The sequence below is a fragment of the Callithrix jacchus genome, chromosome 11 (genome assembly GCF_049354715.1).
Source record: "Callithrix jacchus isolate 240 chromosome 11, calJac240_pri, whole genome shotgun sequence".
NCBI lineage: Eukaryota > Metazoa > Chordata > Mammalia > Primates > Cebidae > Callithrix > Callithrix jacchus.
Window position 1 is genome coordinate 107756065 of NC_133512.1, and position 22622 is coordinate 107778686.

A 22622-nucleotide genomic window follows, 5' to 3' on the forward strand; every position below is an offset into this window, starting at 1 on the left:
GCTTGGAGCGTCATACAACCCAGATGATAAGAATTTTCAAACATAACCCATTTTTAGGATGAGGGCTGCCAGTATTTCTATCATGACTGTTATTAATTTTGATTTAATACCAACTTTATACTTGTCTAGTCAACCTTCAGTTAATCTAATTGTTCATTCAGCAAGCGTATAATTAATTGATCAGCTGCTACATGTCTAAGCATTGTTCTAGCCACTGAGGGAATTCAAAAGAACATTAACACTTCCTCACACTAGAAACATATGGTTCCCAGCCTTCAAAGTTTGTTTTTCACATAAAGTACAATTTCTTTATTGATAAAATGGTATTGCTTAGACATCCTGCCTACATCACAGAGTGGAATAAAATAACCCATTGAAGACACTTTGTAAATTCCCCTTTTACTTCATTTAAAACTTCTTTTTTTTAATAAAATTAAGGTGAAACTTTTTTTACTTGAGACACGGTCTCGCTCTGTCGCACAGGCTAGAGTGCAGTGGCATGATCTCGGCTCACTGCAACCTCCGTCTCCCTCCCACCTTAGCCTCTCAAGTAGCTGGGCCCATAGGAGCACACCACCACACCCGGCTAATTTTTTGTATTTCTGGTAGAAATGGGGTTTTGCTATGTTGCCCAGACTGGTCTCAAACTCCTGAGCTCAAGCTATCCGCCCGCCTCAGCCTCCCAGAGTGCTGGGATTACAGGCATGAGCCACTTAGAATATTGTCCAGCATAATCCCCTAGGCACTCGGGGACTTTAAAAGTTGGAGGAAATATTTATCTTTCATCCCTAGAACTTAAAAACTCAGAGCTGGCACACTTAGCATTCTTCCTGCTTGAAAGTCCTCTTTCTCACTCACAGTCAGATGTGTTTCTCCTGCTCCTTAAGGACCGGGCTTCAATTTTTCCGCACCCAGGAAACCCACCTGATGAGCACACCTAGCCAGGCTCATCCCCTCAGCAGCCACCCAGCTAGTGAGATAACCAAGTGCAGTCAGCGTTTAATTGGGGAGGAAGCTTGCTCTTACAGAGGAGCTCTGCTTTTAGAACACCTCTAAGGCACCTTGCTGTTTCGGCTCCCTTTCAGGAACACGCATGCTCACGGAAGCCATTACAATCCCATCATGCAGCAGCCTGCGCTATTGACCGGTCATGTGACCCTTCCAGCAGCCCAGCCCTTAAACGTGGGTGTGGCCCACGTGATGCGGCAGCAGCCAACCAGCACCACCTCCTCCCGGAAGAGTAAGCAGCACCAGTCATCTGTGAGGTAGGTGGTGAGAGCCACCGTAGGGAAGAGAAATTCTAGAAGGTGTGAGTGCTGAAGAAATGCAGTTTAGGATTAGGGAGTTTCAGCACCACTCTGAACATGGGACAGTTGCGTGGGACAGGAGGCACTCCTCTTCCTGCAGTGGCCAGCAAAACACCCCATACCACATGGACTGGCCTGGGGTTTGCAGGAAGCACTCACTCTAGGCTCTGTGCACTTGCTAGCCCTGCCTCTTGCCTCAGCTTAGAAGCAGTGCTGCCGGCACCCTAGGGGTAGGTGCCTAGAATCACTGCATATTCAATGCCGTGAGAGCTTCAGTCCCTTTTGTTAATTACAAAAAATATAGTCACTAATACTTCTTAAACCATAGTAAGGAAGACTTGTTTTAAGCTCGTGGCAATAGTATAGGGATGGATGAAACAGAATTTTGCAGTGAGCAAGAGAGATTGGACTCAACTCCGTACAGCCTGGGCAAGTGATAATTTATAGCCAAGGGGAGGCTGGGGGTGTCAGTGGATGGGAAGTTGCTAAGAGGAAGCATTAGGAGTAAAGGAGATTCTGCCTAAACTGACCTGACAGGATTCTTGCTAGTGATAGGGCCAGGTGATCAGTGATGGGGCCAGGAGGATGAGGAACCTAATCAGTTATCAAGGGTCATCAGATATCCAGGATGGTGGGTTCTTGCTAAACTGACTTAGCAGGGTTTTTTGCCTGCTAGATTGTACAGCAGAATGCACAGCTAGACCTAGGAGAAGGCTCTAGATTGTACAGCAGAATGCACAGCTAGACCTAGGAGAAGGCTCTAGATTGTACAGCAGAATGCACAGCTAGACCTAGGAGAAGGCTCTAGATTGTGCAGCAGAATGCACAGCTAGACCTAGGAGAAGGCTCTAGATTGTACAGCAGAATGCACAGCTAGACATAGGAGAAGGCTCTAGATTGTACAGCAGAATGCACAGCTAGACCTAGGAGAAGGCTCTAGATTGTGCAGCAGAATGCACAGCTAGACCTAGGAGAAGGCTCTAGATTGTGCAGCAGAATGCACAGCTAGACCTAGGAAAAGGTTCACAAGCCTGACTAAAGTTTGGTGAAGCAAATGATCTTTGTCACTTTCTCCTTGTCCAGAGAACACTCAGCCTCACCTGAAGTTTCATTTTGGAAACCATTTACCATAATAATTATTTTAAAATGTTAAAAATTGTTTAAAATGTTTTTAAAATACCAAAGAAATGTGCTTTCTTTGTATCTAAGATCAGAAGTTTAACTGAGTTAGCACCTTGCTTAAATATAAGCAATAGCTTGTTTAATCCCAGACTAACCAGCAGAACACGAATCTTTCCCATTCCCTTTAAATCCATTCTCATCTCAGGGAACACTTTAAAAAAATCAAAGTCAACAAAAGGTTGCATGCTGTACGATTCCATGTATATGGCTATTTGGAAAAGGCAAAACATAGAGACAGAGGTCCGATTAGAGCACTGGAGAGGAGGAGACTGACTGTGAGGAAGCCTGCGGGAACAACCTGTAAGCCTGGATTGTAGTGGAGGGTTATGACTGCATTTGTCAAAACTCATCAAACACTTCAAAGGGAGACATTGTACTATATGTCAGTTATACCTTAATAACCTGACGTTTTAAAAACATAGAGATTTCCAACCCAAAGAGAGAGAGAGAGAGATCTTGTGACTGCAGGATTGCTCCTGCATCTTTTCCTAATGCCACGACTTGGAGGTGCTTAATTGCTTATTTCAATAAGTTAATCAAGAGAAGTCTGGTATACAAAATGTCTAGTGCATTTTGGTTTTCTGCCTCCTCATGTAACCAGATACCAGAAACTAGGCCTTCTTCTTTTCATTCTCGTTCAAACATTGATCCAAGGGCTGAAGTTGTCATCCTTCCAGATTCCTTATTTGGGTGTTTCTGACAACTCAGGGAAATTTAACTTAGATCGCTGGCAGCTTTCCAGAATGCTTTTGTTTGGCAGCCTTGTGACACCTCACCCATGTCATTATTAGACTGTCCACTGTCTCAATTCTCATGGGCTGTCATGCCCAACGAGGTCACATAGAGCACTAGCCTGTCCCAGGATGGAGTTTAGAATCTTTGTGGTTCACCTTGGCTGAGTAGAGGCAGTAAGAACCCTCAGCCTCCCAACCTGTTTAGCAAGCCCCTCCTTTTTGTCAACTCACCATCCAGCTGGCCTCATGCAGGCTCACTGCCAGTACACTTCAAGATCTATATAATTATAGTTAAAGTTATGTATTTGCTTATTTTTAAGACCAATGTCTTCAGCGCAACAGTCTGAAAGACCAGAAGTCTCTCCCTTGTTGGTGATGTGGTCAGGTGTACTTTTCCTTAACAACGCCAAGTGGAGATATTAAAACCGTTGGTAGTGAAAAACATAATCTTAAAATTGTAATATATTAGCAATAACAAATACATAGGTTTATCGTAAGTACAAACAATGGTACAATCTTACCAGCAAAACAGATTTTCAGTCCCTGGGAAGGAGCGAGCAGTGTATCTGGCACTAGCTAGATAGAAAAATAAATCCACCTTTATTGAATTATTTTCATTTTACTGCCATCCCTTTAGCTAGAAGGTGCTAGAATCTCCAAAGACATAAAAGTCTGAGTTTCAGTACACACTGGCATTAGTCTCTCACCGCATAGATATTACAGGTTGAGCATCCGTAATCCACACATCCAAAATGGTCCCCAATTTGGAACTTTTTGAGCATTGGCGTGATGCCATAAGTGGAAAGTTCCGCACCTGACATGTGGTCTCAGTCAAAACTTTATTTCATGGACAAAATTATTTTAAAATAATGTATAAATTACCTTGGGCTGTGTGTATAAGGTATATATGAAACCAAAGAATTTCGTGTTTTGACTTGAGTTTCATCCCCAAGATTATCTGTCTCATTATATACATGCAGATATTCCAAAATCTGGAAAAAAAAATCCGAAACACTTCGGGTACCCATCATTTGAGATAAGAGATACTGAACCTGAACTAGAGTCAGTGAGGATTTAATGGAGAAGGGGAAAGGTACTTTTCTCCTAAAGTTACCAAAAATCACATTGGCTAATTTAGTAAGGAATTTCAAGTTGATCAAAATTAAGATTAAAAGGTCTCTTTTTAAGAGTGCTTTTTCCTCTTGCACTTTTCCCAATTCTGTATTACAATTCAAACTACCGAGCCTCCCATGAGGCTCCATGAAGCAAAATCCAGAAAAATCATTTTTAAGGATTTTAGCAATTATATGCACACAAATACTTCGATGTTTGTGTTCTTTTTCCAGAGAAGGAAAGAAGGAAAACTGAACCATTGGTCACCAAGGTTAGGTCCTTTAGATCCTGAAACTCTTAAGGAACAAATGTTTCAGTAGAATAATCATTAGTAAGAAACCAAAGCTTTGATGTGGCAAGCACCAGTTCTTCCCCTACCCCCAAATCAAGACTTAAGTACCTTTGAAGGGATGACACAAGACAGAGCTCAGAAGTAGGGCCTTGACCCTGAAGGCGAGGGGGCGTGTTGGGGCAAACACAGCTGGAATCCTGGTATGACATCTGCTCCTGCAAGACATGTAGAGCCTGGGGCACTAGAGCCCCCTCCCTGCTCCAAAAACCCTGGCTGCTCCCTTTGTCCTGCTGGAAGCAGGCACATAGATCCAGACCAGAGCCCAGAGAAGGGCTGTGTAGCGGCTCACTGAATGGTCCCTTTTCCAGTCATGGATGGAGACTCATTGGCCAGCCGCTGTTTTTTAGAGATTGGGCTCCTTCGAAGGAGCTGTGGGCCTGAGCTTCCTGTGTGTGTGAGTGTGGTTTTCTCATTACAGAAATGTCTCCACCTGTGAAGTGTCCTCCTCGCAGGCCATCAGCTCCCCACAGCGATCCAAGCGTGTCAAGGAGAACACACCTCCCCGCTGTGCCATGGTGCACAGTAGCCCGGCCTGCAGCACCTCAGTCACCTGTGGGTGGGGCGACGTGGCCTCCAGCACCAACCGGGAGCGGCAGCGGCAGACAATTGTCATTCCCGATACACCCAGCCCCACCGTCAGCGTCATCACCATCAGCAGTGACACGGACGAGGAGGAGGAACAGAAACACGCCCCCACCAGGTGAGGCAATGCCACCTTAGCCAGGAGGGTTTGCATTGTGTGTGTATCTGACCGTCTTCCATCATCAGACATAGGAAGCCCTCTCTTCTGACCCCTCTTCTTTGGGTTTTGCCATCTCCTATGGTCCGAAGGTTATTTCAAGGGAATGTCAAACAGGTTTTCCATAATTGTTTAAAACCAAAATAATGTTGAATCACTTCAGTCTTAAAAACTAATTATAGGAGCCGGGTGCAGTGGCTCATGCCTGTAATCCCAGCACTTTGGGAGGCTGAGGTGGGTGGATCACAAGGTCAAGAGATTGAGACTTACTGGCCAACATGGTGAAACCCTGTCTCTACTGAAAATACAAAAAAATTCACTGGGCATGGTGGTGCACACCTGTAGTCCCAGCTACTTGGGAGGCTGAGGCAAGAGAACTGCTTGAACCCAGGAGACGGAGGTTGCAGTGAGCCAAGATCGTGCCACTGCATGCAGCAAGACTCCACCTCAAAAAAATAAATTATTATTATTATTATCATAGGCCCTATACATTTGGGGAACTTGAGATCATAAAAATCGGGCACACAATGCCAGTGTATTTCATCCTCTGTAAGTTTAAAAATCTCTGCCTCAAGCTAGTGAATTTATCCCCAGTTGGTCAGGATATTTCTCTAACATTGCCTTGGCTCACTCAGAATACGAAGTAATTGTCCAATTAATCAGAAATTTCCCTGTGTCTGATTAACCCAATCTTTCAAAACTGCCAGTTGGCTCTTCACCCAGAGAGCATTACTGTTTGTCCCAATGTAATACTAATTCATTTTACTCTTTATGTGCTTCCTGGGGAGAGGGAAGAAATCTTTATTATATTTACAAAACTCTTAACCCTGGCGCCAGGGCTCTTTCTCTGCACTGCCCAGCCAGACTTCAGCAAAATGTGGTTTTTGTTTGAGCCGCTCAGCTCAGGTTCTGAGCAACCCCTCTAGAACAGTTGGCCTCCTGGCTCTCTGCACCCCTAATGTCCCTGCGGCCTTATAGAGCCCAGAGTCATCTCAGGACCCCACCCTGCTGACTCTTTCACATTGGTACCGAGGGCCAAGGAAGGGAGGCCTGCCCCTCCCAAGCCCAGCGCTGCCAATCAGCACACATCCCGCAGCTGGATGTGAAGCCTAATTCACAATTAGGCTAGAATTATTAATTTCTGATTGGATACAATGTAACTAATTAGTGATCACAAATCCTTTGATTAGATAATACATTCTCACATCTGAAATCATTACAAAATATATAGGTAGACTGATTAAAATGTTCTCATTACAACTATTCCTGCATGGGACATTCCCTCCCTCTTTATAATGAAGTCCCATGGTTTTAGTTTGTTTCAGGGAGGGTCAGTACAAGTCTCATTCAAGTGTCCTCTTCCCATTGAATGGTATAGGCTGTCACTATATTTCAGAGAAAAGCATAGTGGAGCACTTGTGGTTGCAGCATTGTGCCTGGTGCCAGAGGGGACACGGATCAAAGGTCCAGCCGTAGCACTGCATACATTTGCAGCCCAGTACTGCCTTACTCCCCATCTGCCTAGTCCAGAACTGGCCTCAGTCCATGTTTTGATGACAGCCCCAAGTTGAGTCGATGGTCCATTCTCCCCATGCCCCGCCCCACCCAGGAATACTGTGGGTTCCGTCCTCATGTGGGCTCAGCGGTCTCTTCACAAAAGGGACAGCCTGGAGCAGCCACCCGCATGTGGGTAGCCTTGGTCATCAGAAGGGCCCAGCAGCCTTTCCCAGCCCTTTGCCATGAATGGAAAAAAGCAAAAGCAATTTAAAATCTGACAGTGAACTAGATTGGAATCTCATTCCTGGCGTATGAGATCTGAGTTGACACAGACTCTCAACGTCTGTGCCCAGGAGAGAATTGAATAGCGTGTCTGAGAAGGAGGATGAGAGAGCCATCTCCCCACCAATCAGACAGCTGACAGGCCTGAGAGCGGAATGCAAAGGCAGAGCATGTCCCTGCCTCTGTGGCAGCCCCTAAAGCCCCCAGAAGGAAAGGACAGAACCAAGAAGCTGAGCAACAGGTGAGGACCTTCATGGGTACAACTCAAAGCTGGGAGGAGGCAGGTGCACAGGTGAGGGGCAGCCACAGACAGTAGCAGTAGCCACTGAGTCCCACAGCATCCTGCAGTGAAGAGTGGCAGGGACCACCAGTCTGTCAGGGTTGCAAAAATGTGCCGGACACATCAGGCTGAATGGGGAAGCTGCAGACTGAGGCCAGCGAGTCATCCAAAAGGCTTCAGCTGTCCACAGTTGTGACTGGGAGCTCCCAGAATAATGTTTTCTAGAGAGATCCAATGCTATTGCCTTAGAAAATGTCGTCATACCCAAGAAGGTAGGAAAGTGTATTTGAGTCTGAGTAGGATAAAACAGAAACCAGTAGCTGTTTTATTTATAGAGAAACCACTGTGTAATTGTGATCACATTATTGTGACTACATTTTGGAATGAGAAAAAAAAATGTGGGGAAATACGATTACTTGTTCTTAGAAGTCAGAATTATCATAAAATTTAACACAGCAAGTATTTATTGGCCCCACTAGTGTAAGATATTATGCTGGGAACTGCAAGTGTGACGTAAATAAGGTAGACAGTCTGTGTCCTCATGAGGTTTGCAGGGTAATAAGCAAGACGAAACACATACAAATCATTATAACACAAAACAGGGTATCAGTCCCATAAAAACGAGCAAAGTACCATGGGGACTCAAAGGGAAAATAGCTTAAGGGAATAGCAGGGGAGGAGGGTTTTTGAGGCCAAAGGTCTGGGAAAGTACACCCAGTAAAGGAGGTGGGGTCGCAAATCCAGGTGAGGCGATGGATGGGGCGGGGCCTCTGAGGCCAGGGAACAGGATCAAGAGCTCTGTGCAGGAGCTCATCCAGAAGGGGCTTCCAGGTGGAAAGGGGGTTGTGGAGGGATCTCCTCTTAGAGGGGGGTGGTCAGCTTTCTCAGAAGATACTGAGGGGCTCAAGGGGAAGCATCAGTCCTGGGAAAACAAGGATGCACCCCCAAGTGCAGCCACATGGAGGGGTCACCTGGTCCCTCTCCAGCTGTAGAGCTTCCCAGCCCTTCTGTGTCCCAGCTAGAACAATGGAGATCTTCCCTCCCGCACGCTGATCATCCTTGTTCCCGAGCCTGATTTCTCCCGTGCTGCGGGTATGTTGATTCCCACTTTCTGTGTTCCCAGCCTCATTTCTTATTTGCTACTTTCCCCAATGGCAGTCCTGTAACTTTGCCTGCAGTGCTGGTTAATTCCCCTAATACGGCTCAGCCTCAGCTTGGCAGCCAGAGTCAGGCAGTCGATGACCTTCAGAGGGATGGCAGTGCCTCCATGACCAAAGGCGCTTTTGGACCTGATTGAGGGTGTTACTAAACCTCTAGGCCCAGTGATATTGCCTAGAATTTTTAAAAGAAAGCCAAGGCAAAATCATCATTCCTGACCCCAAATATGTGGCACTGTTAGTTGCACAGCAGATGGCAGGCCAGCAGCTCCACTCGTCAGAACTCCAGAGCGTGTTGGAGGCAGATGCTGGGAGACGCTGAGCTAAAGACGGGGGAATCATAGCAAGCATCCACCCGGTGCTTCGCCCGCACTGGCTCCTCCATCATTTGATGGGGCATGCAAGGCTGATATTTCTTTCCCATTTGATAGATGAAGAAACGAGGCTCAGGAAAGGTAGCTGGCTCACCCAAATTGATTCCAATAGGTTCTAAATAGCAGAATTGGGACTCAAGTACCATGCTATTGAAGAACTGGCAAACTGAATTACTGGCAAAAATAACTGACTTAATTCACTCAATGAATACAAATTCCATCTTGCTCCCTCCTGTGACTACCACTCTGCCATAGTAGCACCCACTGTGTGCAGGGCACCATGCCAGGGCTATAGGGAGTCTAGAGAATTGTCCACTGGGCCCCCACTTGGTACTGGGCATTTGGCAGGGTGCCGGAGCCGTGGCACTGAGAAGGGTGGAGTCAGCTCTTTTAAAAGTAGGAAAGCCCAGGAAGAGCCGGGGGACTCCTTTTCAGTGAATCAGTGTTAGACTAGGGGACTCTGGTCATGGCTAGAAAATTGGCCAAAAGATGAAACAAACAGATACCGTTCTGGGTCCCCCAAGATTAAGTAGTAGAACTTGTCTTTTAAATATTTATAGATGATTTTGATTAGAAAAGCATTTAATTGTCTGCACATACTGAACAAGCCGTCTTTTCTCTCCTGGACCCTCTTGGACAGTTTATAGGTACATGTCTCATGATCCAGACCCTCCTGCTAACCTTACCTTGTGCTTTTAATCGGGTAAAGGCTGTAACATATGACCTGTAATCATGAGGGTAATTTTTTGTATTTTTGTAAGAACTAGAGACAGTGTCTCACTATGTTGCCTAGGCTGGTCTTGAACTCCTGGGCTCAAGCAGTTCTCCTGCCTTGACCTCTGAAAGTGCTGGGATTACCGGTTCTGAACCGCCATGCCTGGCCAAGGGTAATTTTTTAAGCATGTAAACCAAAGAGGTCCATGTCAACTGATCAGCTAGAAATGATTTTGTCCTCTCCATTATTCATTCATGTATTTACTCATTCAGTTACCTGGATATTCTGGTAGGTGGGTTGTTTTGCTCAGGTCATCAGGGCCCACCTGCAGGCTGTTATTCACTGTGCATGTGTAAGCAGCCACTGTTTCAGCCAATGGCACCAGAAATGAAAACTTGAAGAAAATCAATTCATAAATATCACTCAGTATTTTAGATATAAAAACAGTTACTTGGGTCACTCTTAACACATTTATATATTTAAAAAATTGACCCAAAATGTTTTCCTTCTTTAAACAAAGTTGAAAGTCTAGAGAAATTATTACAGATAAAGCAAGGTTAGAAAACTGATGAACTGCTGCTCAAATTATATTGGCCTGAAAAATTAGCATCCACTTAACAGAGGGAGCAAAAAACACACACACTCATTTATTACTGCATGGGCAAAAAACCCAAAGTGGGATGAGCCTCCATTGCTACCTATCACCAGGTAGCTTGCTCCATCCTGCCATTGGTTGAGAAGCAACTCACAGCCAACCTCCTGCTGTGCTCGTGGGGACATGGGAATCAGGCTTGAGTGAAGGGACAAAGGAACCCAGACACAGTGCCATTTGAAGGAACTTTGGTGTCTCTCCGTTTTGAGTACAACACACCCCCAGTTGAAAGATATTTCAGTCGTGTGACTCATCTCAAGAGATGATGGACCTTCTGTTCAGCTGACTTCACCACACCCTCTTTACAGGACTCCATTTAAGACACTCGAGTGAGCTGAGAGGAGTGGCTTAAGGGTGCATTTTGAAAGGAGGCCCCAGGCATGGTGGCTCATACCTGGAATCCCAGCACTTTAAGAGGCCAAGGTGGGAGGATCCTGTGAGGCCAGGAGTTTGAAACCAGCCTGGCCAACGTAGCAAGACCCTGTCTCTACAAAAAAAAATTTTTTTAATTCTCCAGGCACAGTGGTACCTGCCTGTAGTCCCAGCTACTCTGAAAGCAGAGGTGGGAGGATTGCTTCCACCCAGGAGTTCCAGGCTGCAGTGAGCTGTGCTCACAGCAGAACACGGCAGTGTGGATGACAGAGGGAGACCTTGTCTCTAAAAATAATAACAATTTGAATGGAATGTATGTGCCATATTAAAATGAATATTTTTTTTCTCTGTAATGACGCTAAGTCAGCAGCTATCAGGAAGGAGCGCGCTGGTCTGGAGGCACCCTGGAATTAACAGGCGTGAGCCCCTGTGCCCAGCCAGTAGTCATATGCTTTACCACATCATCTCGCCGTGATGATTAAAGGAGATAACACATATAAAGTGCTTTAGATCCAATAAATGTACTTAATATTATCAGCATCATAGTAATAGAACATACAGCATTGACTGTGAAATCAGAATAGTGAATGAAGTTATTGGAGGAGATGATGAGTTTTGACCCTGGTCTTAAAGGATGAAATTGACTCAGATTAGCACATAGAAATTAGAGATACATTCCAGATAAGACCCTACAGGGAAGGGGTCACGGGTTATAGCTGATCCTCTGGCAGTGTTTTCTCCTTTCGGGATTTCTTTACTTTTTAGCTCCTTATTTATTTTCATCATTTTTAAATGATGAAAATGATCTATTGCCATGACAACACAGTGCAATTGTGAACTCTGACAGCTTTGCTCTTTATTCAGAAGTGACATTCTATCAAGGCCATTTCAGCAAATATTTCTCATTCTGGCTTCTATCACCACTGTCTCTCTTCTACTTGCATTAACCAACTCATAATGGGATTGATGAGCTGTCAATAATAATTAGACACAATCATGGAATGAATCCCGGTAGTATCAATACATACGAGCCTAAAGAATCTGCAGTAGTCACTTCAAATGTGTGTTCATTTCTCAAGTGACTCATTTAACAGTGTCCCATTAGTTCTCTAATCTGCATAGTGTGTTCAGGTAGAGCGCAGAGCTGTCTAACAATGGAAGAGATGAACAGCTAGCAAATGAATTCACCTTCTGCAACCCTGTCACTTACAAATCCAAAAAGGCAGGCAAATCAGCATCAAGCTGTGCCGAACATATTTGCTCATTAAGCCAGGGGCTCCCCAGCTACAACAAAGGGATGGGACCTGGGAAGAGTTGAGAGAGTTTTTATCCCACACTCCTTGTAGATACTTAGACACTGATGTGCAGATTCTTCAGTCTCTGGTGGAAGGCTCCCTACCTGTTGGGTTTCTATGCAGGAGGTGGCCCTTACTTCTCACAGGTCATCCAGGCCAAGCCGTCAGCTCTCACAAGACTCACACCAGAAAGCCATTCTTCAGTGAGAAGAAGCCCAGTGACTCATTAGGTGGCTATTGTGCCTTGAGATAGTTCCAGTTGTTAGAAAATTCTTACTCATATTGAGCTGAAGCTTCTCCACAATTTCCAAATTGGAGTAAAGAGCTCCAAATATGCCCAATTTGAATTTTACTCAAGGGCAGAGTACAGTTTTGCCAAAATTAGTGTGTACGTCTCTTTGTCTTTGTTTTTTTTAAAAAAAAAAATTGCTCATTTTCTAAACTACTCAGATCCTAAGGAAGATACGATCAGCAAGAACTGGCCAGATCTGGGTCTCTAGGTAACATACATCTACTAAAAGGATCACTTTCCTCTCCAGTTTAGGGCTAGACCATTCCTATTTCAAAATGTCTCTAGGAATCTTTCAGAGATCCTCACAATGGCTCCCTTAATGCCATGCGTAATCTCTCTCAATGAAGTTCAGAGCAGGTTGGAGCTGGATGGATATTACAGGTTATCCAGGCCCCTGCCCGGAGCCACAGCAGCAAAGGGACAGCAGAGTTAGGACTGCAGTGCCAGCTCCCAGGACACATTTGGGAGTCAGCTTCCATCCTCACATGGGGTCTTCCATCCACAGAATGTGGCACCTGCCACGGCACATGTCTGCATTTCACTAGATGACCAGGAGTAGCCATGCCTGAGGCTGAGAATGAAGGGCAGGGCAGCGCCATCTCTCCTCCCCATGGGAACCAGCAGCTGCACACAGTCTTGGTTCCCAGCTCTTCCCCTGGCCCTCGGAGCACTTCAAAACAGTGCAGGGTGCGAGGAGTTCCCTTATTACACAAGAGACTGCAGCAGGGGGGTTGTTTCCCTCTACTCTCCCCACTCATCCCAGAAGACAGCTGCAGGTTTCACTGCCCTTGTCATCCTGAGGCAGCTCTCCTTCCCTCCTGTGCTCCCTTTTCATCCTCAGCCTCCCATGTCTCTCTGCCCTCAGATCCCTCCTCCCTCCCTCCTAGCTCAGAGACCTACTCCTGGAGTCCCACTTCCTAATTCTTTTTTTGTTTCATTTATATTTATAAAATATTTCTAGATATTCTTTTTTGTTATTGGTGGACAGCAATCTTTTTTTGTTTGTTTGTTTGTTTTTGAGATGGAGTCTCGCTCTAGAGAGATTCCCAGGCTAGAGTACAGTGGTGCAATCTCAGCTCACTACAACCTCACTTCCCAAGTTCAAACAGTTCTCCTACTTCAGCCTCCCAAGAAGCTAGGATTATAGGCATGCATCAGCAACCCAAGATTTTTAAATTTTTTCTTTTTTTTTTTGAGACAGTCTCACTCTGTCACTCAGGCTGGAATGCAGTGGTGTGACCTCAGCTCACTACAACCTCTGCCTCCCGGGTTCAAGAGATTCTCCTGCCTCAGCCTCCCGAGTAGTTGGGATTACAGGTGTGCACCACCATGCCTGGCTAATATTTGTATTTTTAGTAGAAATGGGGTTTTGCCATGTTGGCCAGGCTGGTCTCGAACTACTGACCTCAAGTGATCTGCCTGCCTTGGCCTCCCAAAGTGCTGATTACAGGTGTGAGCCACTGTACCTAATTCTTTTTATTTATTTTTATTGTTTTCTCTTTAGAGTGTAGGTCTCTCTCTGTCACCCACACTGGAGTGCAGTGACACGATCACAGCTCACTGTAGCCTCAAACTCCTGGCCTCAAGCCATCTTACTGCCTCAGCCTCCCGAGCAGCTAGGACTATAGGCACACACCACCATGCCTAGCTAATGTTTTTATTTTTGTGGAGGTGGGGTCTCACTGTGTTACCCAGACTGGTCTCTAACTCCTGGCCTCAATCAGTCCTCCCACCTTGGCCTCCCAAAGTGCTGGGATTACAGGGGTGAGCCACCACACCCAGCTCCCACTTTATAATTCTTGTACTAGGTCTCCGTGCCCTCCCAACCCTCCAGGTGTCTCTACTGAGCCCTTCTGTACAGCTGTGAAGTGCCCAAGACACTGAATCTCTTCTGCTTTTTTGTTTCTGAGTGAGCCTGTGGTCTTTGTTTTGATGGAGATATTCATGTACTATACAGTTCACCCACTGAATATGTATAGTTCAGTGGTTTTAATCTATTAATTTTTAATTGTAAAATATATATAACATAAAATTTGCCATTTCAACCATTTTTAAGTGTAAATTCAGTGACATTAATTATACTCATCATGCTGTGCAGCCATCACCATTATCTATTTCCACAACTTTTCCATCGCCCCAGCCAAAACCTACACTATTAATCCGTAACTTCCCACTTTCTTCTCCCCTAGCTCCCAACCTCTGGTAACCTCTGATGTATTATCTCCTGTATGAATTTGCCTGTTTAGATATTTCATATATGTAGACTCAAACTATTTGTCCTTTTGTGTCTGGTTTATTGCATTTAATGTTTTCAAGGTCCATCCATATTGTAGCATGTATCAGAACTTTTTTCTGTGGTGGGGAGACAGGGTCTCTCTGTCACCCAGGCTGGAGTGCAGTGGTGTGATCATAGCTCACTGCAGCCTCAAACTCCTGGGCTGGAGGAATGATCCTCCCACCTCAGTCTCCCAAACAGCTGGGACTGCATACACACACCACCCTACCTGGCTTATTTTTTAAATTTTTTGTAGAAATGGGCTCTTACTGTGTTGCCCAGGCTGATCTTGAACTCCTGGCTTCAAGCCATCCTCCCACCTTAGCCTCCCAAAGTGCTGGGATTGCAGGCATCAGCCACCCCTCCCAGCATTCATTCATTTTTATGACTGAATACTATTCCATTGTATGGATACACCACAGTTTCTATCCATCCATCAGTTGATGGACACTTGTGTTGTTTCCAGCTCTTGGTGTTGTGAACAGTGCTGCAGTGAACATTGGCTTACATGTATCTGAGTACCTGTTTCCAATTCCTTTGAATACGTACTTAGGAATGGAATTGCTATACGGTAACTCTGTGTTTAGCTTTTTGAGGAACGAGCCTATGGACATTTCATATTTAAACTGTCATAACTGGGAGGTTTGGGTCTTTATTAATTAAAATTTATCTATTTTGAGTTAACATGAAGAGCCATAAATATATGCAACCAATTCATTCCTCACCTTCTTTTGAGTTCATAACAATTCTCATCTGTACGAGTCATCTAATCACGGAGGCTTTGTGACATCCCTTATTCTCTCTAACTGGTTATTTTAAAGCTTTTACTGTTTAACTTGTCATGTTTTTATACAGTCCTCCACTGAGATTTTAATCTCCTCAAGGGTAGAGACACATATTTCTTTGTATGGGTATTCCCTGTAGTACCTACCATAGATAGATCTCCAAGATGTGATGAGTTTTAATTTTCTTTCATTTCAATCTTCTGGTTTATTCATAGACTCGAAAGAAAGAAACTTTTCCAGCAAGTCCTTACCCTGCTAGAATTCTCTTTGCCTAGATAAGTTTTTCGCAAACCTGTTTTCACATGTTAAATAAGTTAACACAACTTCTAAGAAGAATAATGACAGCAGCTGTTAAGGAATACTTACCGTGTGTTGTGTACCATTTAAAGCACTTTACTTGTGTTTTCTCACTTAGTTCTCAATACAAGCCTATGACTTAGGTACAGTTATTACCTACCTTTTACTAATGTGGCCACTAAATCACTGCCCTATTCCCAGCACATGCTGAAGTTAGACATCTGACTGCAAGGTTCATGTTCTCACCCACAAACACAGTTGGGTACCCTGACTCAGAGAGGACAGTGTCCAGCCACTGGAAGAACTATCCAGCCTAGTGTCAGGAGTGCTGGGCGTTGGGGAGCAAGGCCAACGCCTCCTCCAGACCGCTCCTCCTGGTTCCCCTAGCCTTCTGTAGCTCCACAGCTGTGCTCAGTTCTCCCATCCCTCCTTCCTGGCTGCTGTGGGCTCTGGAATTTGCCCACTTCCCTGCTGCCCCTAGGGTGGTAGAGATCCACCATGGGAAGAGCCTGGCCTGGCTATGTGGCCTTTAACAAGATACTTAGGAGGTGGCTGTGACTCCATTAGGCTCTATAAATACCAGCTGCTTCTCTCATCCAATTAGCTGGAAACTGACCTGCTTGCCTAGGCAATTGCTATTTCTTAAAAATAAATGATCAATATACAAAAATAGATGCACATTCAGTTTTAAAGCCTTAAATAAGCACACAGTAAGCAATACATTTCATATCCATCATGCCAACAAGCCTCTCGCTGAGCTTGAAGACAGAAGTGGTTCCCAAAGTAACCACACTAACTTAAAAATCTCTGAATAAATAGGCCAGCCAAGAGCCATCCAAAGCCAGTGCCTCCCTATTGTCTGAAGTTTCACATGTAAGATGAAGCCCAGGGCATCAGAATGGCTTTAACATGGCATCAGCCTGGCAAGGGCCTTCCCACCAGGTGCCAGTGCCATGCCGACCCCCATCCTTGGTCCAGGCAGTGGAAAAGCCGCAGGTGATCCAGGCTTCTGAGAAGGGGAGTGCAGAGGTCCCTGTGGCCTGCGTACAGTCAGCCCACAGAGCACAGTCAAAGCAAGGAGAAGCAGAGGTTGTCCAGTTCAGCTCTGCGTGCTTCTCTGCAACATGTCTGCACTGCCCCTCAGAGCCTCACGCTGCATCCCATTTCATGGACATTCCGTTCCCTCCTGCATAAGCTTTGCCAGGCCACAGGCACCAAACCTAAACTCATGACATTCTTCTCCCAGCAACGTTTACTCCTAACCCAGGTCCCCACATAGCTGGGTTCTTGCTGGTTCTCTCTCCTTGCTCAGATGGCCCATGGGGGTTGCACACAGCCCTGGGCTGCAGGCACCTCCCCTGCAGCTCTGGTGAGCTCTGCTGCATGGGAAGAGACCAGGCTAGCCCAGAAGCATCTCACTCCCTAGTTCCCAGAAGCACCTGTGGGTCCAGCACCAGCCCCTCCTTCCCCATATCTTCACATCTCCCCCTACTGCAGGCTACACAGGGGACGGTTGCATGCCCACCCTCCCCATGGGGGTTAGGGAGGGCAGAAGTCCTGTTCGTCCCCTCTCCCCTCTCCCTTCTCCCTTCCTCCTCTGCCCCAGGGCATGAAAGGCTAGTTGGGTATCTCACCTCACCACCTTCTTCCACCTCTGACTTCTCCCTTTGCATTTTCAGCACTGTCTCCAAGCAAAGGAAAAACGTCATCAGCTGCGTCACGGTTCATGACTCCCCCTACTCCGACTCCTCCAGCAACACCAGCCCCTACTCCGTGCAGCAGCGCTCCGGGCACAACAATGCCAATGCCTTTGACACCAAGGGGAGCCTGGAGAATCACTGCACGGGGAACCCCCGAACCATCATCGTGCCACCCCTGAAAACCCAGGCCAGCGAAGTATTGGTGGAGTGTGATAGCCTGGTGCCAGGTAATTTGGGGCCAGGACAGGACAGGAACACCTCCCTGGAGAGCAGTTTTCCTGCGTTTCTGCTGCTAGAAATGCTGCTGTATGGGAGCTAGTACAATGGAAAGTGCCAGTGGCTGCAGGCAAGCCTTACCCAGGACTCCACTCAGATAGCCAACGGAGGCTTCTGCTTCCCAGCACATTGTATAAGCAGCGTTTTCCTTCTTTAATTCCATAATCAACACCTCGCTGCCTTTACAATGGCTCTGCTTCCAACTAGGTTGATTAATAGGAAATAAAAGCTGTCTTGTTCTTTATCCCCCCTCCTGGAAGGATACCTGGTCTGGGGAGTTCCTGGCTGACATCTAGCACCACTCCCTTTCAAGAAGCCCTGGTGTTTGGGTGGGCTTCTTGTGTAGGAGGAACCTCCTCCGAGTCTTGCTAGGGGAGGCTGAAATCGGCCCCTCTCAGCTGCTCCTCGAAATCGGCTGCAGGGAGACGAAACCAAGCCGTGCGTGTTTCTCTGCTCACGCGCTGCTCTCTTCAAAGGACTCCTCCTGTCCTGCGAAGGCTTGTCCTGAAAATTGGGCCCTGGAGTAAAAGCTGCGAACGTAGCCTTCTGAATAAACTCAGCGGCTCACCGTAGATTTTGGAGCATCAGTTTAGCGTTTCCCTTGCTCATGCTCACAGTGGAAGAATGTAGAGGCTAAACCAGGAGAAATCTGCACGTCCCGCTGCTCTGCCCCGAGCGGCACCCAAGCCAGTCTGCACCTTCGTGACGGCGCAGCTGCAAAGGGAAGGAGAGGGAACACCAAGAAGCTTTGTCTCGGTGTGAGGAGCTGTCACTTCTCAGGAGGACCTCCTGTCTGTCACCTGAGGTCGCTACAGGAAACTGGGAACTCTTCCTTGGTGGTGGCCACATGCAAGGCCCAGTGGGCACAGGCCCCATTCAGGAGCTGCCACTGTGGCTGAAGAGTGGAGGCAGGCTGGAATCATTAGGGCTTTCCAGCGCAGCGCCTCAGGCCAGCCCGCATGGTGAGGGTCAGCGCCCCGGGACGCTCTCCCAAAAGCTCCCGCATTGCCTGCAATGGGGCCCCTTCTGCTGAGAGGCTCTGCCTGAAGGGGAGACGGTGAGAGCCGCAGGCTCGTGTTCCCTGCTGCCCACTTTCCAACCCAAGGCAGCATCACCCCTTCCAGCATTTGTGTCGGAAGTTCTTTTTCCCTGACTTTGGGGTTACCCCAGCTACCTTTCCTCTGAAGAAATGCTTGTGAAACGCAGCAGCTCAGCACCCTGCTAAAGCTTCACTTTCAAGCCCTGGTCCGTCCCCAGCAGTACCAACTAGACTGTGCAGCTCCTGGCAGCTTTGACGTCAGAGCCAGCGCTCCTGTGGGCCCAGGGGCAGGGGGTCGCGGTGCCCGCAGTGTTCTGGCTGCTCCACGAGAAAGACGCATGAGGAGCACGCAGCTCACACTGCGCTCTCTCAGAAGAAGGAGACCTTCCCTTCAGGAAAATGGAGCCACGGCAGTGCCATATGCCAGGGCGAGCCTTCTGGTTGACAGGGGTCAGACTGTACTTACTGCTAGGGTCTGGTGATCTGAAGCCCAAGAACCAGGCTGGAGCCCTCCCAGAATTAAGCACCTATGTGAAGAAAAGAAAATAAAGCTGGCCATTCCACAAGACCACAAAGACATCCCTCTCCAAAAACCATCTTTTTTCTACCCAGGCAAATATTTTGCTGGAACCCCTGCCGGGAAGCAACATTATCTAGCAGTAACCAAGGGCCCCTGGAAGGCACCCAAAGTCATTCGCACCTGGAGCCAGGATTCCTTACAAAGAGAGAGGGGCATACTTTCCAGCTCAGCTAGCCTTTAAATACTATTTAAAGCTATATGCAGCACACAATTTTTAAGTTTAAGTATTTGCAAGGGATAGAATTTGTCTTGCTGTATATTGTAACATTATTTAAGTTATTTAAACATATGTGTGTGCAAACCTCGAAGCTGCAGACTGAACTCATTCCACACGCGGGAAGTGCGGCCTGTGCCTTCGAGAGCAGGGGCATTCCTCGTCGGGTGCCTGCCCTTTCCCAGTCGGTGGCGTTCGATCCTGATACACACCGTTAGCTGCAGAACCCTCCTAGGCTCAGAAAAGTCAGGAAAGCAGCCCTCCTCAGCTCCCTGGTGCCCGGTGGTGTGTACAAACCAAGGTAGAACCGGTGGCTACTCCCTCAGCTGGAGCTCCCAGAGTGTGGGAGAGTTCAGGGTTCCCCAGCCCACCTAGGCCAGGATGCGTGCTGCCATCTCACCACCATGCCCACCCCCGCCTGTGGCTCTCAGCCTTTTAGTCCTTCTCAGGTTGGGGTTAGTGAAGTTTCTTTTGGAAGCAGCAGAATGAACTCTGCACTGGCTTAAGACAACTTACTGGAAGGATGCAGGGCTGAGGGAAAGTTCAGCAACTAAGTCCCAGGCAGGGCAGGAGCCAGAACCTCAGAGGGCCAGAGACCTGCTCTCTGACGCTGTCTTCACTCCACTCAGCCAGCAACTCCCATGCTTCAATTCCCATTTCCAGGACACTAGAATTGATTTTCCCAGCTTGGAGAGACACCTGGTTTGGTTTGGTTTAGCAACCTCCGCCTCGGGTTCAAGCAGTTCTCCTGCCTCAGCCTCCCAAGCAGCTGGGACTACAGGTGTGTGCCACCACACCCGGCTAACTTTGTGTTTTAGTAGAGATAGGGTTTCACCATGTTGGCCAAGCTTGTCTTGAACTCCTGAGCTCAGGCAATCCACCCGCCTTGGCCTCCCGAAGTGCTAGGATTATAGGCATGAGTCCCTATGCCTGGCCAAGACACCTATTTTTTGAGCCTCAGCTTTAACCAGGAGACAGAGTTCAACAATGATGCCAACAAGGGCTAACACTTCTTAATTACTTAAGTGCCAGGTACTCAATACTTGAGCCCTTAGATGCCAGATACTAAGCATTCTACATGTTTTCAGCTTTCTATTTTTTTTTCCACATTGAGTCCTCAAAAAACCCTCCATCCCCTAGGTTTCAAGGGACCTTTAAGTCTAACGGGTTTGGCTTGGACACAGTGTTGGGTCTCAAGGCTCTGATTCTCAAATGCAGGTCTGCTCAGCCAGGGCCAGGTGGCTCTGGAGTCCTGGGAAGCTTGCTGAGAATACCGATTCCAGATTCCCCGCACCTACCCAAGGAATTCTGATTCAGTGGATGGGGCGGGAGGGGCTCCAGGTGCAATTGCACGTCGGATTTGGGGCCTCTGAGTAGCACCCACTGCTTCCATCCCCACTGAGGCACCTCGCCCTGTACACCCTTGACTAAGGCAGGCGGCTCTATGGGGTTTGGGGTCAGGAAGGCCCCCTTCCACCTGCAGTGTGCATCAGAATCTCCTGTCCCCAGGTTTAGGATTTTCCTTCTACCTTCTTGGGAGGCTGAGACCTCTAGAGGCACATTTCTCTCTTCATCAGCAATTAATCAGCATTCGCTCTTGCTGGGCTCCAGCCTCAGGCATCTCCTCTCTGACTTTGATTTCATTGCCCTGGGATTTGTAATAGAATTGATCCAACCGAATTCAGTCAAGGGCCTGGTCGTTTCCATGCATGGCTCATTAATGTTTAGCACCCTCTGCCCCAAGAATGACCAGATTCTCTCCTTTCATACCACCACAGGATGCTTCATTGAGACAGTAGGAACCTTCGTGTTCACCTAAGATGCTCAGGCTCCGAAATGAGTGCTCTGAATTCTTGCTTCTGAGCATGAGGGCAGACCTGTCTTTGAGCATCTTGCAATATGTTCTTGCTGCTTCTCCCTTAATATGAAACACTTTACCCGATTCATCATTTGAACACCTCTACTTTGGGCAACTTCCTCAAATGTGGACAGCTTTAGAGTTGGGGCTCTGTGGAAGGACAGCACCATGTTTTGGCAGGTGACTGGATTCCCTGGCCAAAGCTCTTTCCCATACACTGTTATTTCATCTTTCCTCTCCTAGGGCTTTTCACGCTTTTCAGTGTCATCAAGCAGTAATCCTAAAGTCCAGCAAGGTTTCCAGAAAATATAAATCACAGAAATATAGCTATCCTCAGCCAGGCATGGTGGCTCACGCCTGTAATCCCAACATATTGGGAGGCCACAGCGGGTGGATCACCCAAGGTCAGGAGTTCGAGACCAGCCTGGCCAACATGGCGAAACCCCGTCTCTACTAAAAATACAAAAATTAAAAAAAATAAATAAATAAAAATAAAATAAAATAAAATACAAAAATTAGCTGGGGATGGTGATGGGAGCCTGTAATCCTAGCTACTTGGAAGCTGGAGAATCACTTGAACTCCAGGAAGCGGGGGTTGCAGTTAGCTGAGATTGTGACACTGCACTCTAGCCTGGGCAACAGAGTGAGACTCCATCTCAAAAAAAAAGAAATATAGCTGTCCTCCATAGAAAGTCAAGGTAATAAAAATATTTCAAGCACATTCCAGAAATTTAATGAAGAAAAGTAACTGAGTACAAGATACAACACATAAAGTGCTCAAATCAACAAAGGACAGTGGAAAGGAGGTCACTCATGACCTTTCTCTCTTAAAATGTGCCCCCTTTTCTCTGGGCAAAGCCTTCCTCAGTCTGGTTCTTAGACTAAGAATTGGTATCATGGCTGGATACAGTGGCTCACGCCTGTATTCTCAACACTTTGGGAGGCCAAGGCAGGCAAATCACTTGAGTTCAGGAGTTCACAACCAGCCTGGATAACACGGTGAAACTCTGTCTATACTAAAAATACAAAAATTAGTGGCTAGGCATGGTGTTCACACCTATAATCCCAGCACTTTGAGAAGCTGAGGTGAGTGGATAACAAGGTTAGGAGTTTGAGACCAGCCTGGTCAATATGGTAAAACCCCATCATCTCTACTAAAAATACAAAAATTAGCTGGGTATGGTGGTGGGCGCCTGTAGTCCCAGCTACTAAGGAAGATGAGGCAGCAATTGCTTAAACTCGGGAGGCGGAGGCT

At 46.8% G+C, this 22622-nt stretch overlaps 1 protein-coding gene across 7 annotated transcripts in view; it reads left to right on the forward strand.

The window, feature by feature from the left end:
* HIPK2 (homeodomain interacting protein kinase 2) overlaps positions 1-22622 on the forward strand; it is a 217419-nt gene that overhangs the window by 178340 nt on the left and 16457 nt on the right. For all 7 annotated transcript variants that reach the window (XM_035254603.3, XM_035254604.3, XM_054237646.2 and 4 more), the window contains 3 exons: positions 1086-1265; positions 5107-5388; positions 17380-17627. In XM_035254603.3, coding sequence (XP_035110494.2) covers positions 1086-1265; positions 5107-5388; positions 17380-17627 — 710 coding nt within the window. The remainder of the gene's footprint in view (positions 1-1085; positions 1266-5106; positions 5389-17379; positions 17628-22622) is intronic.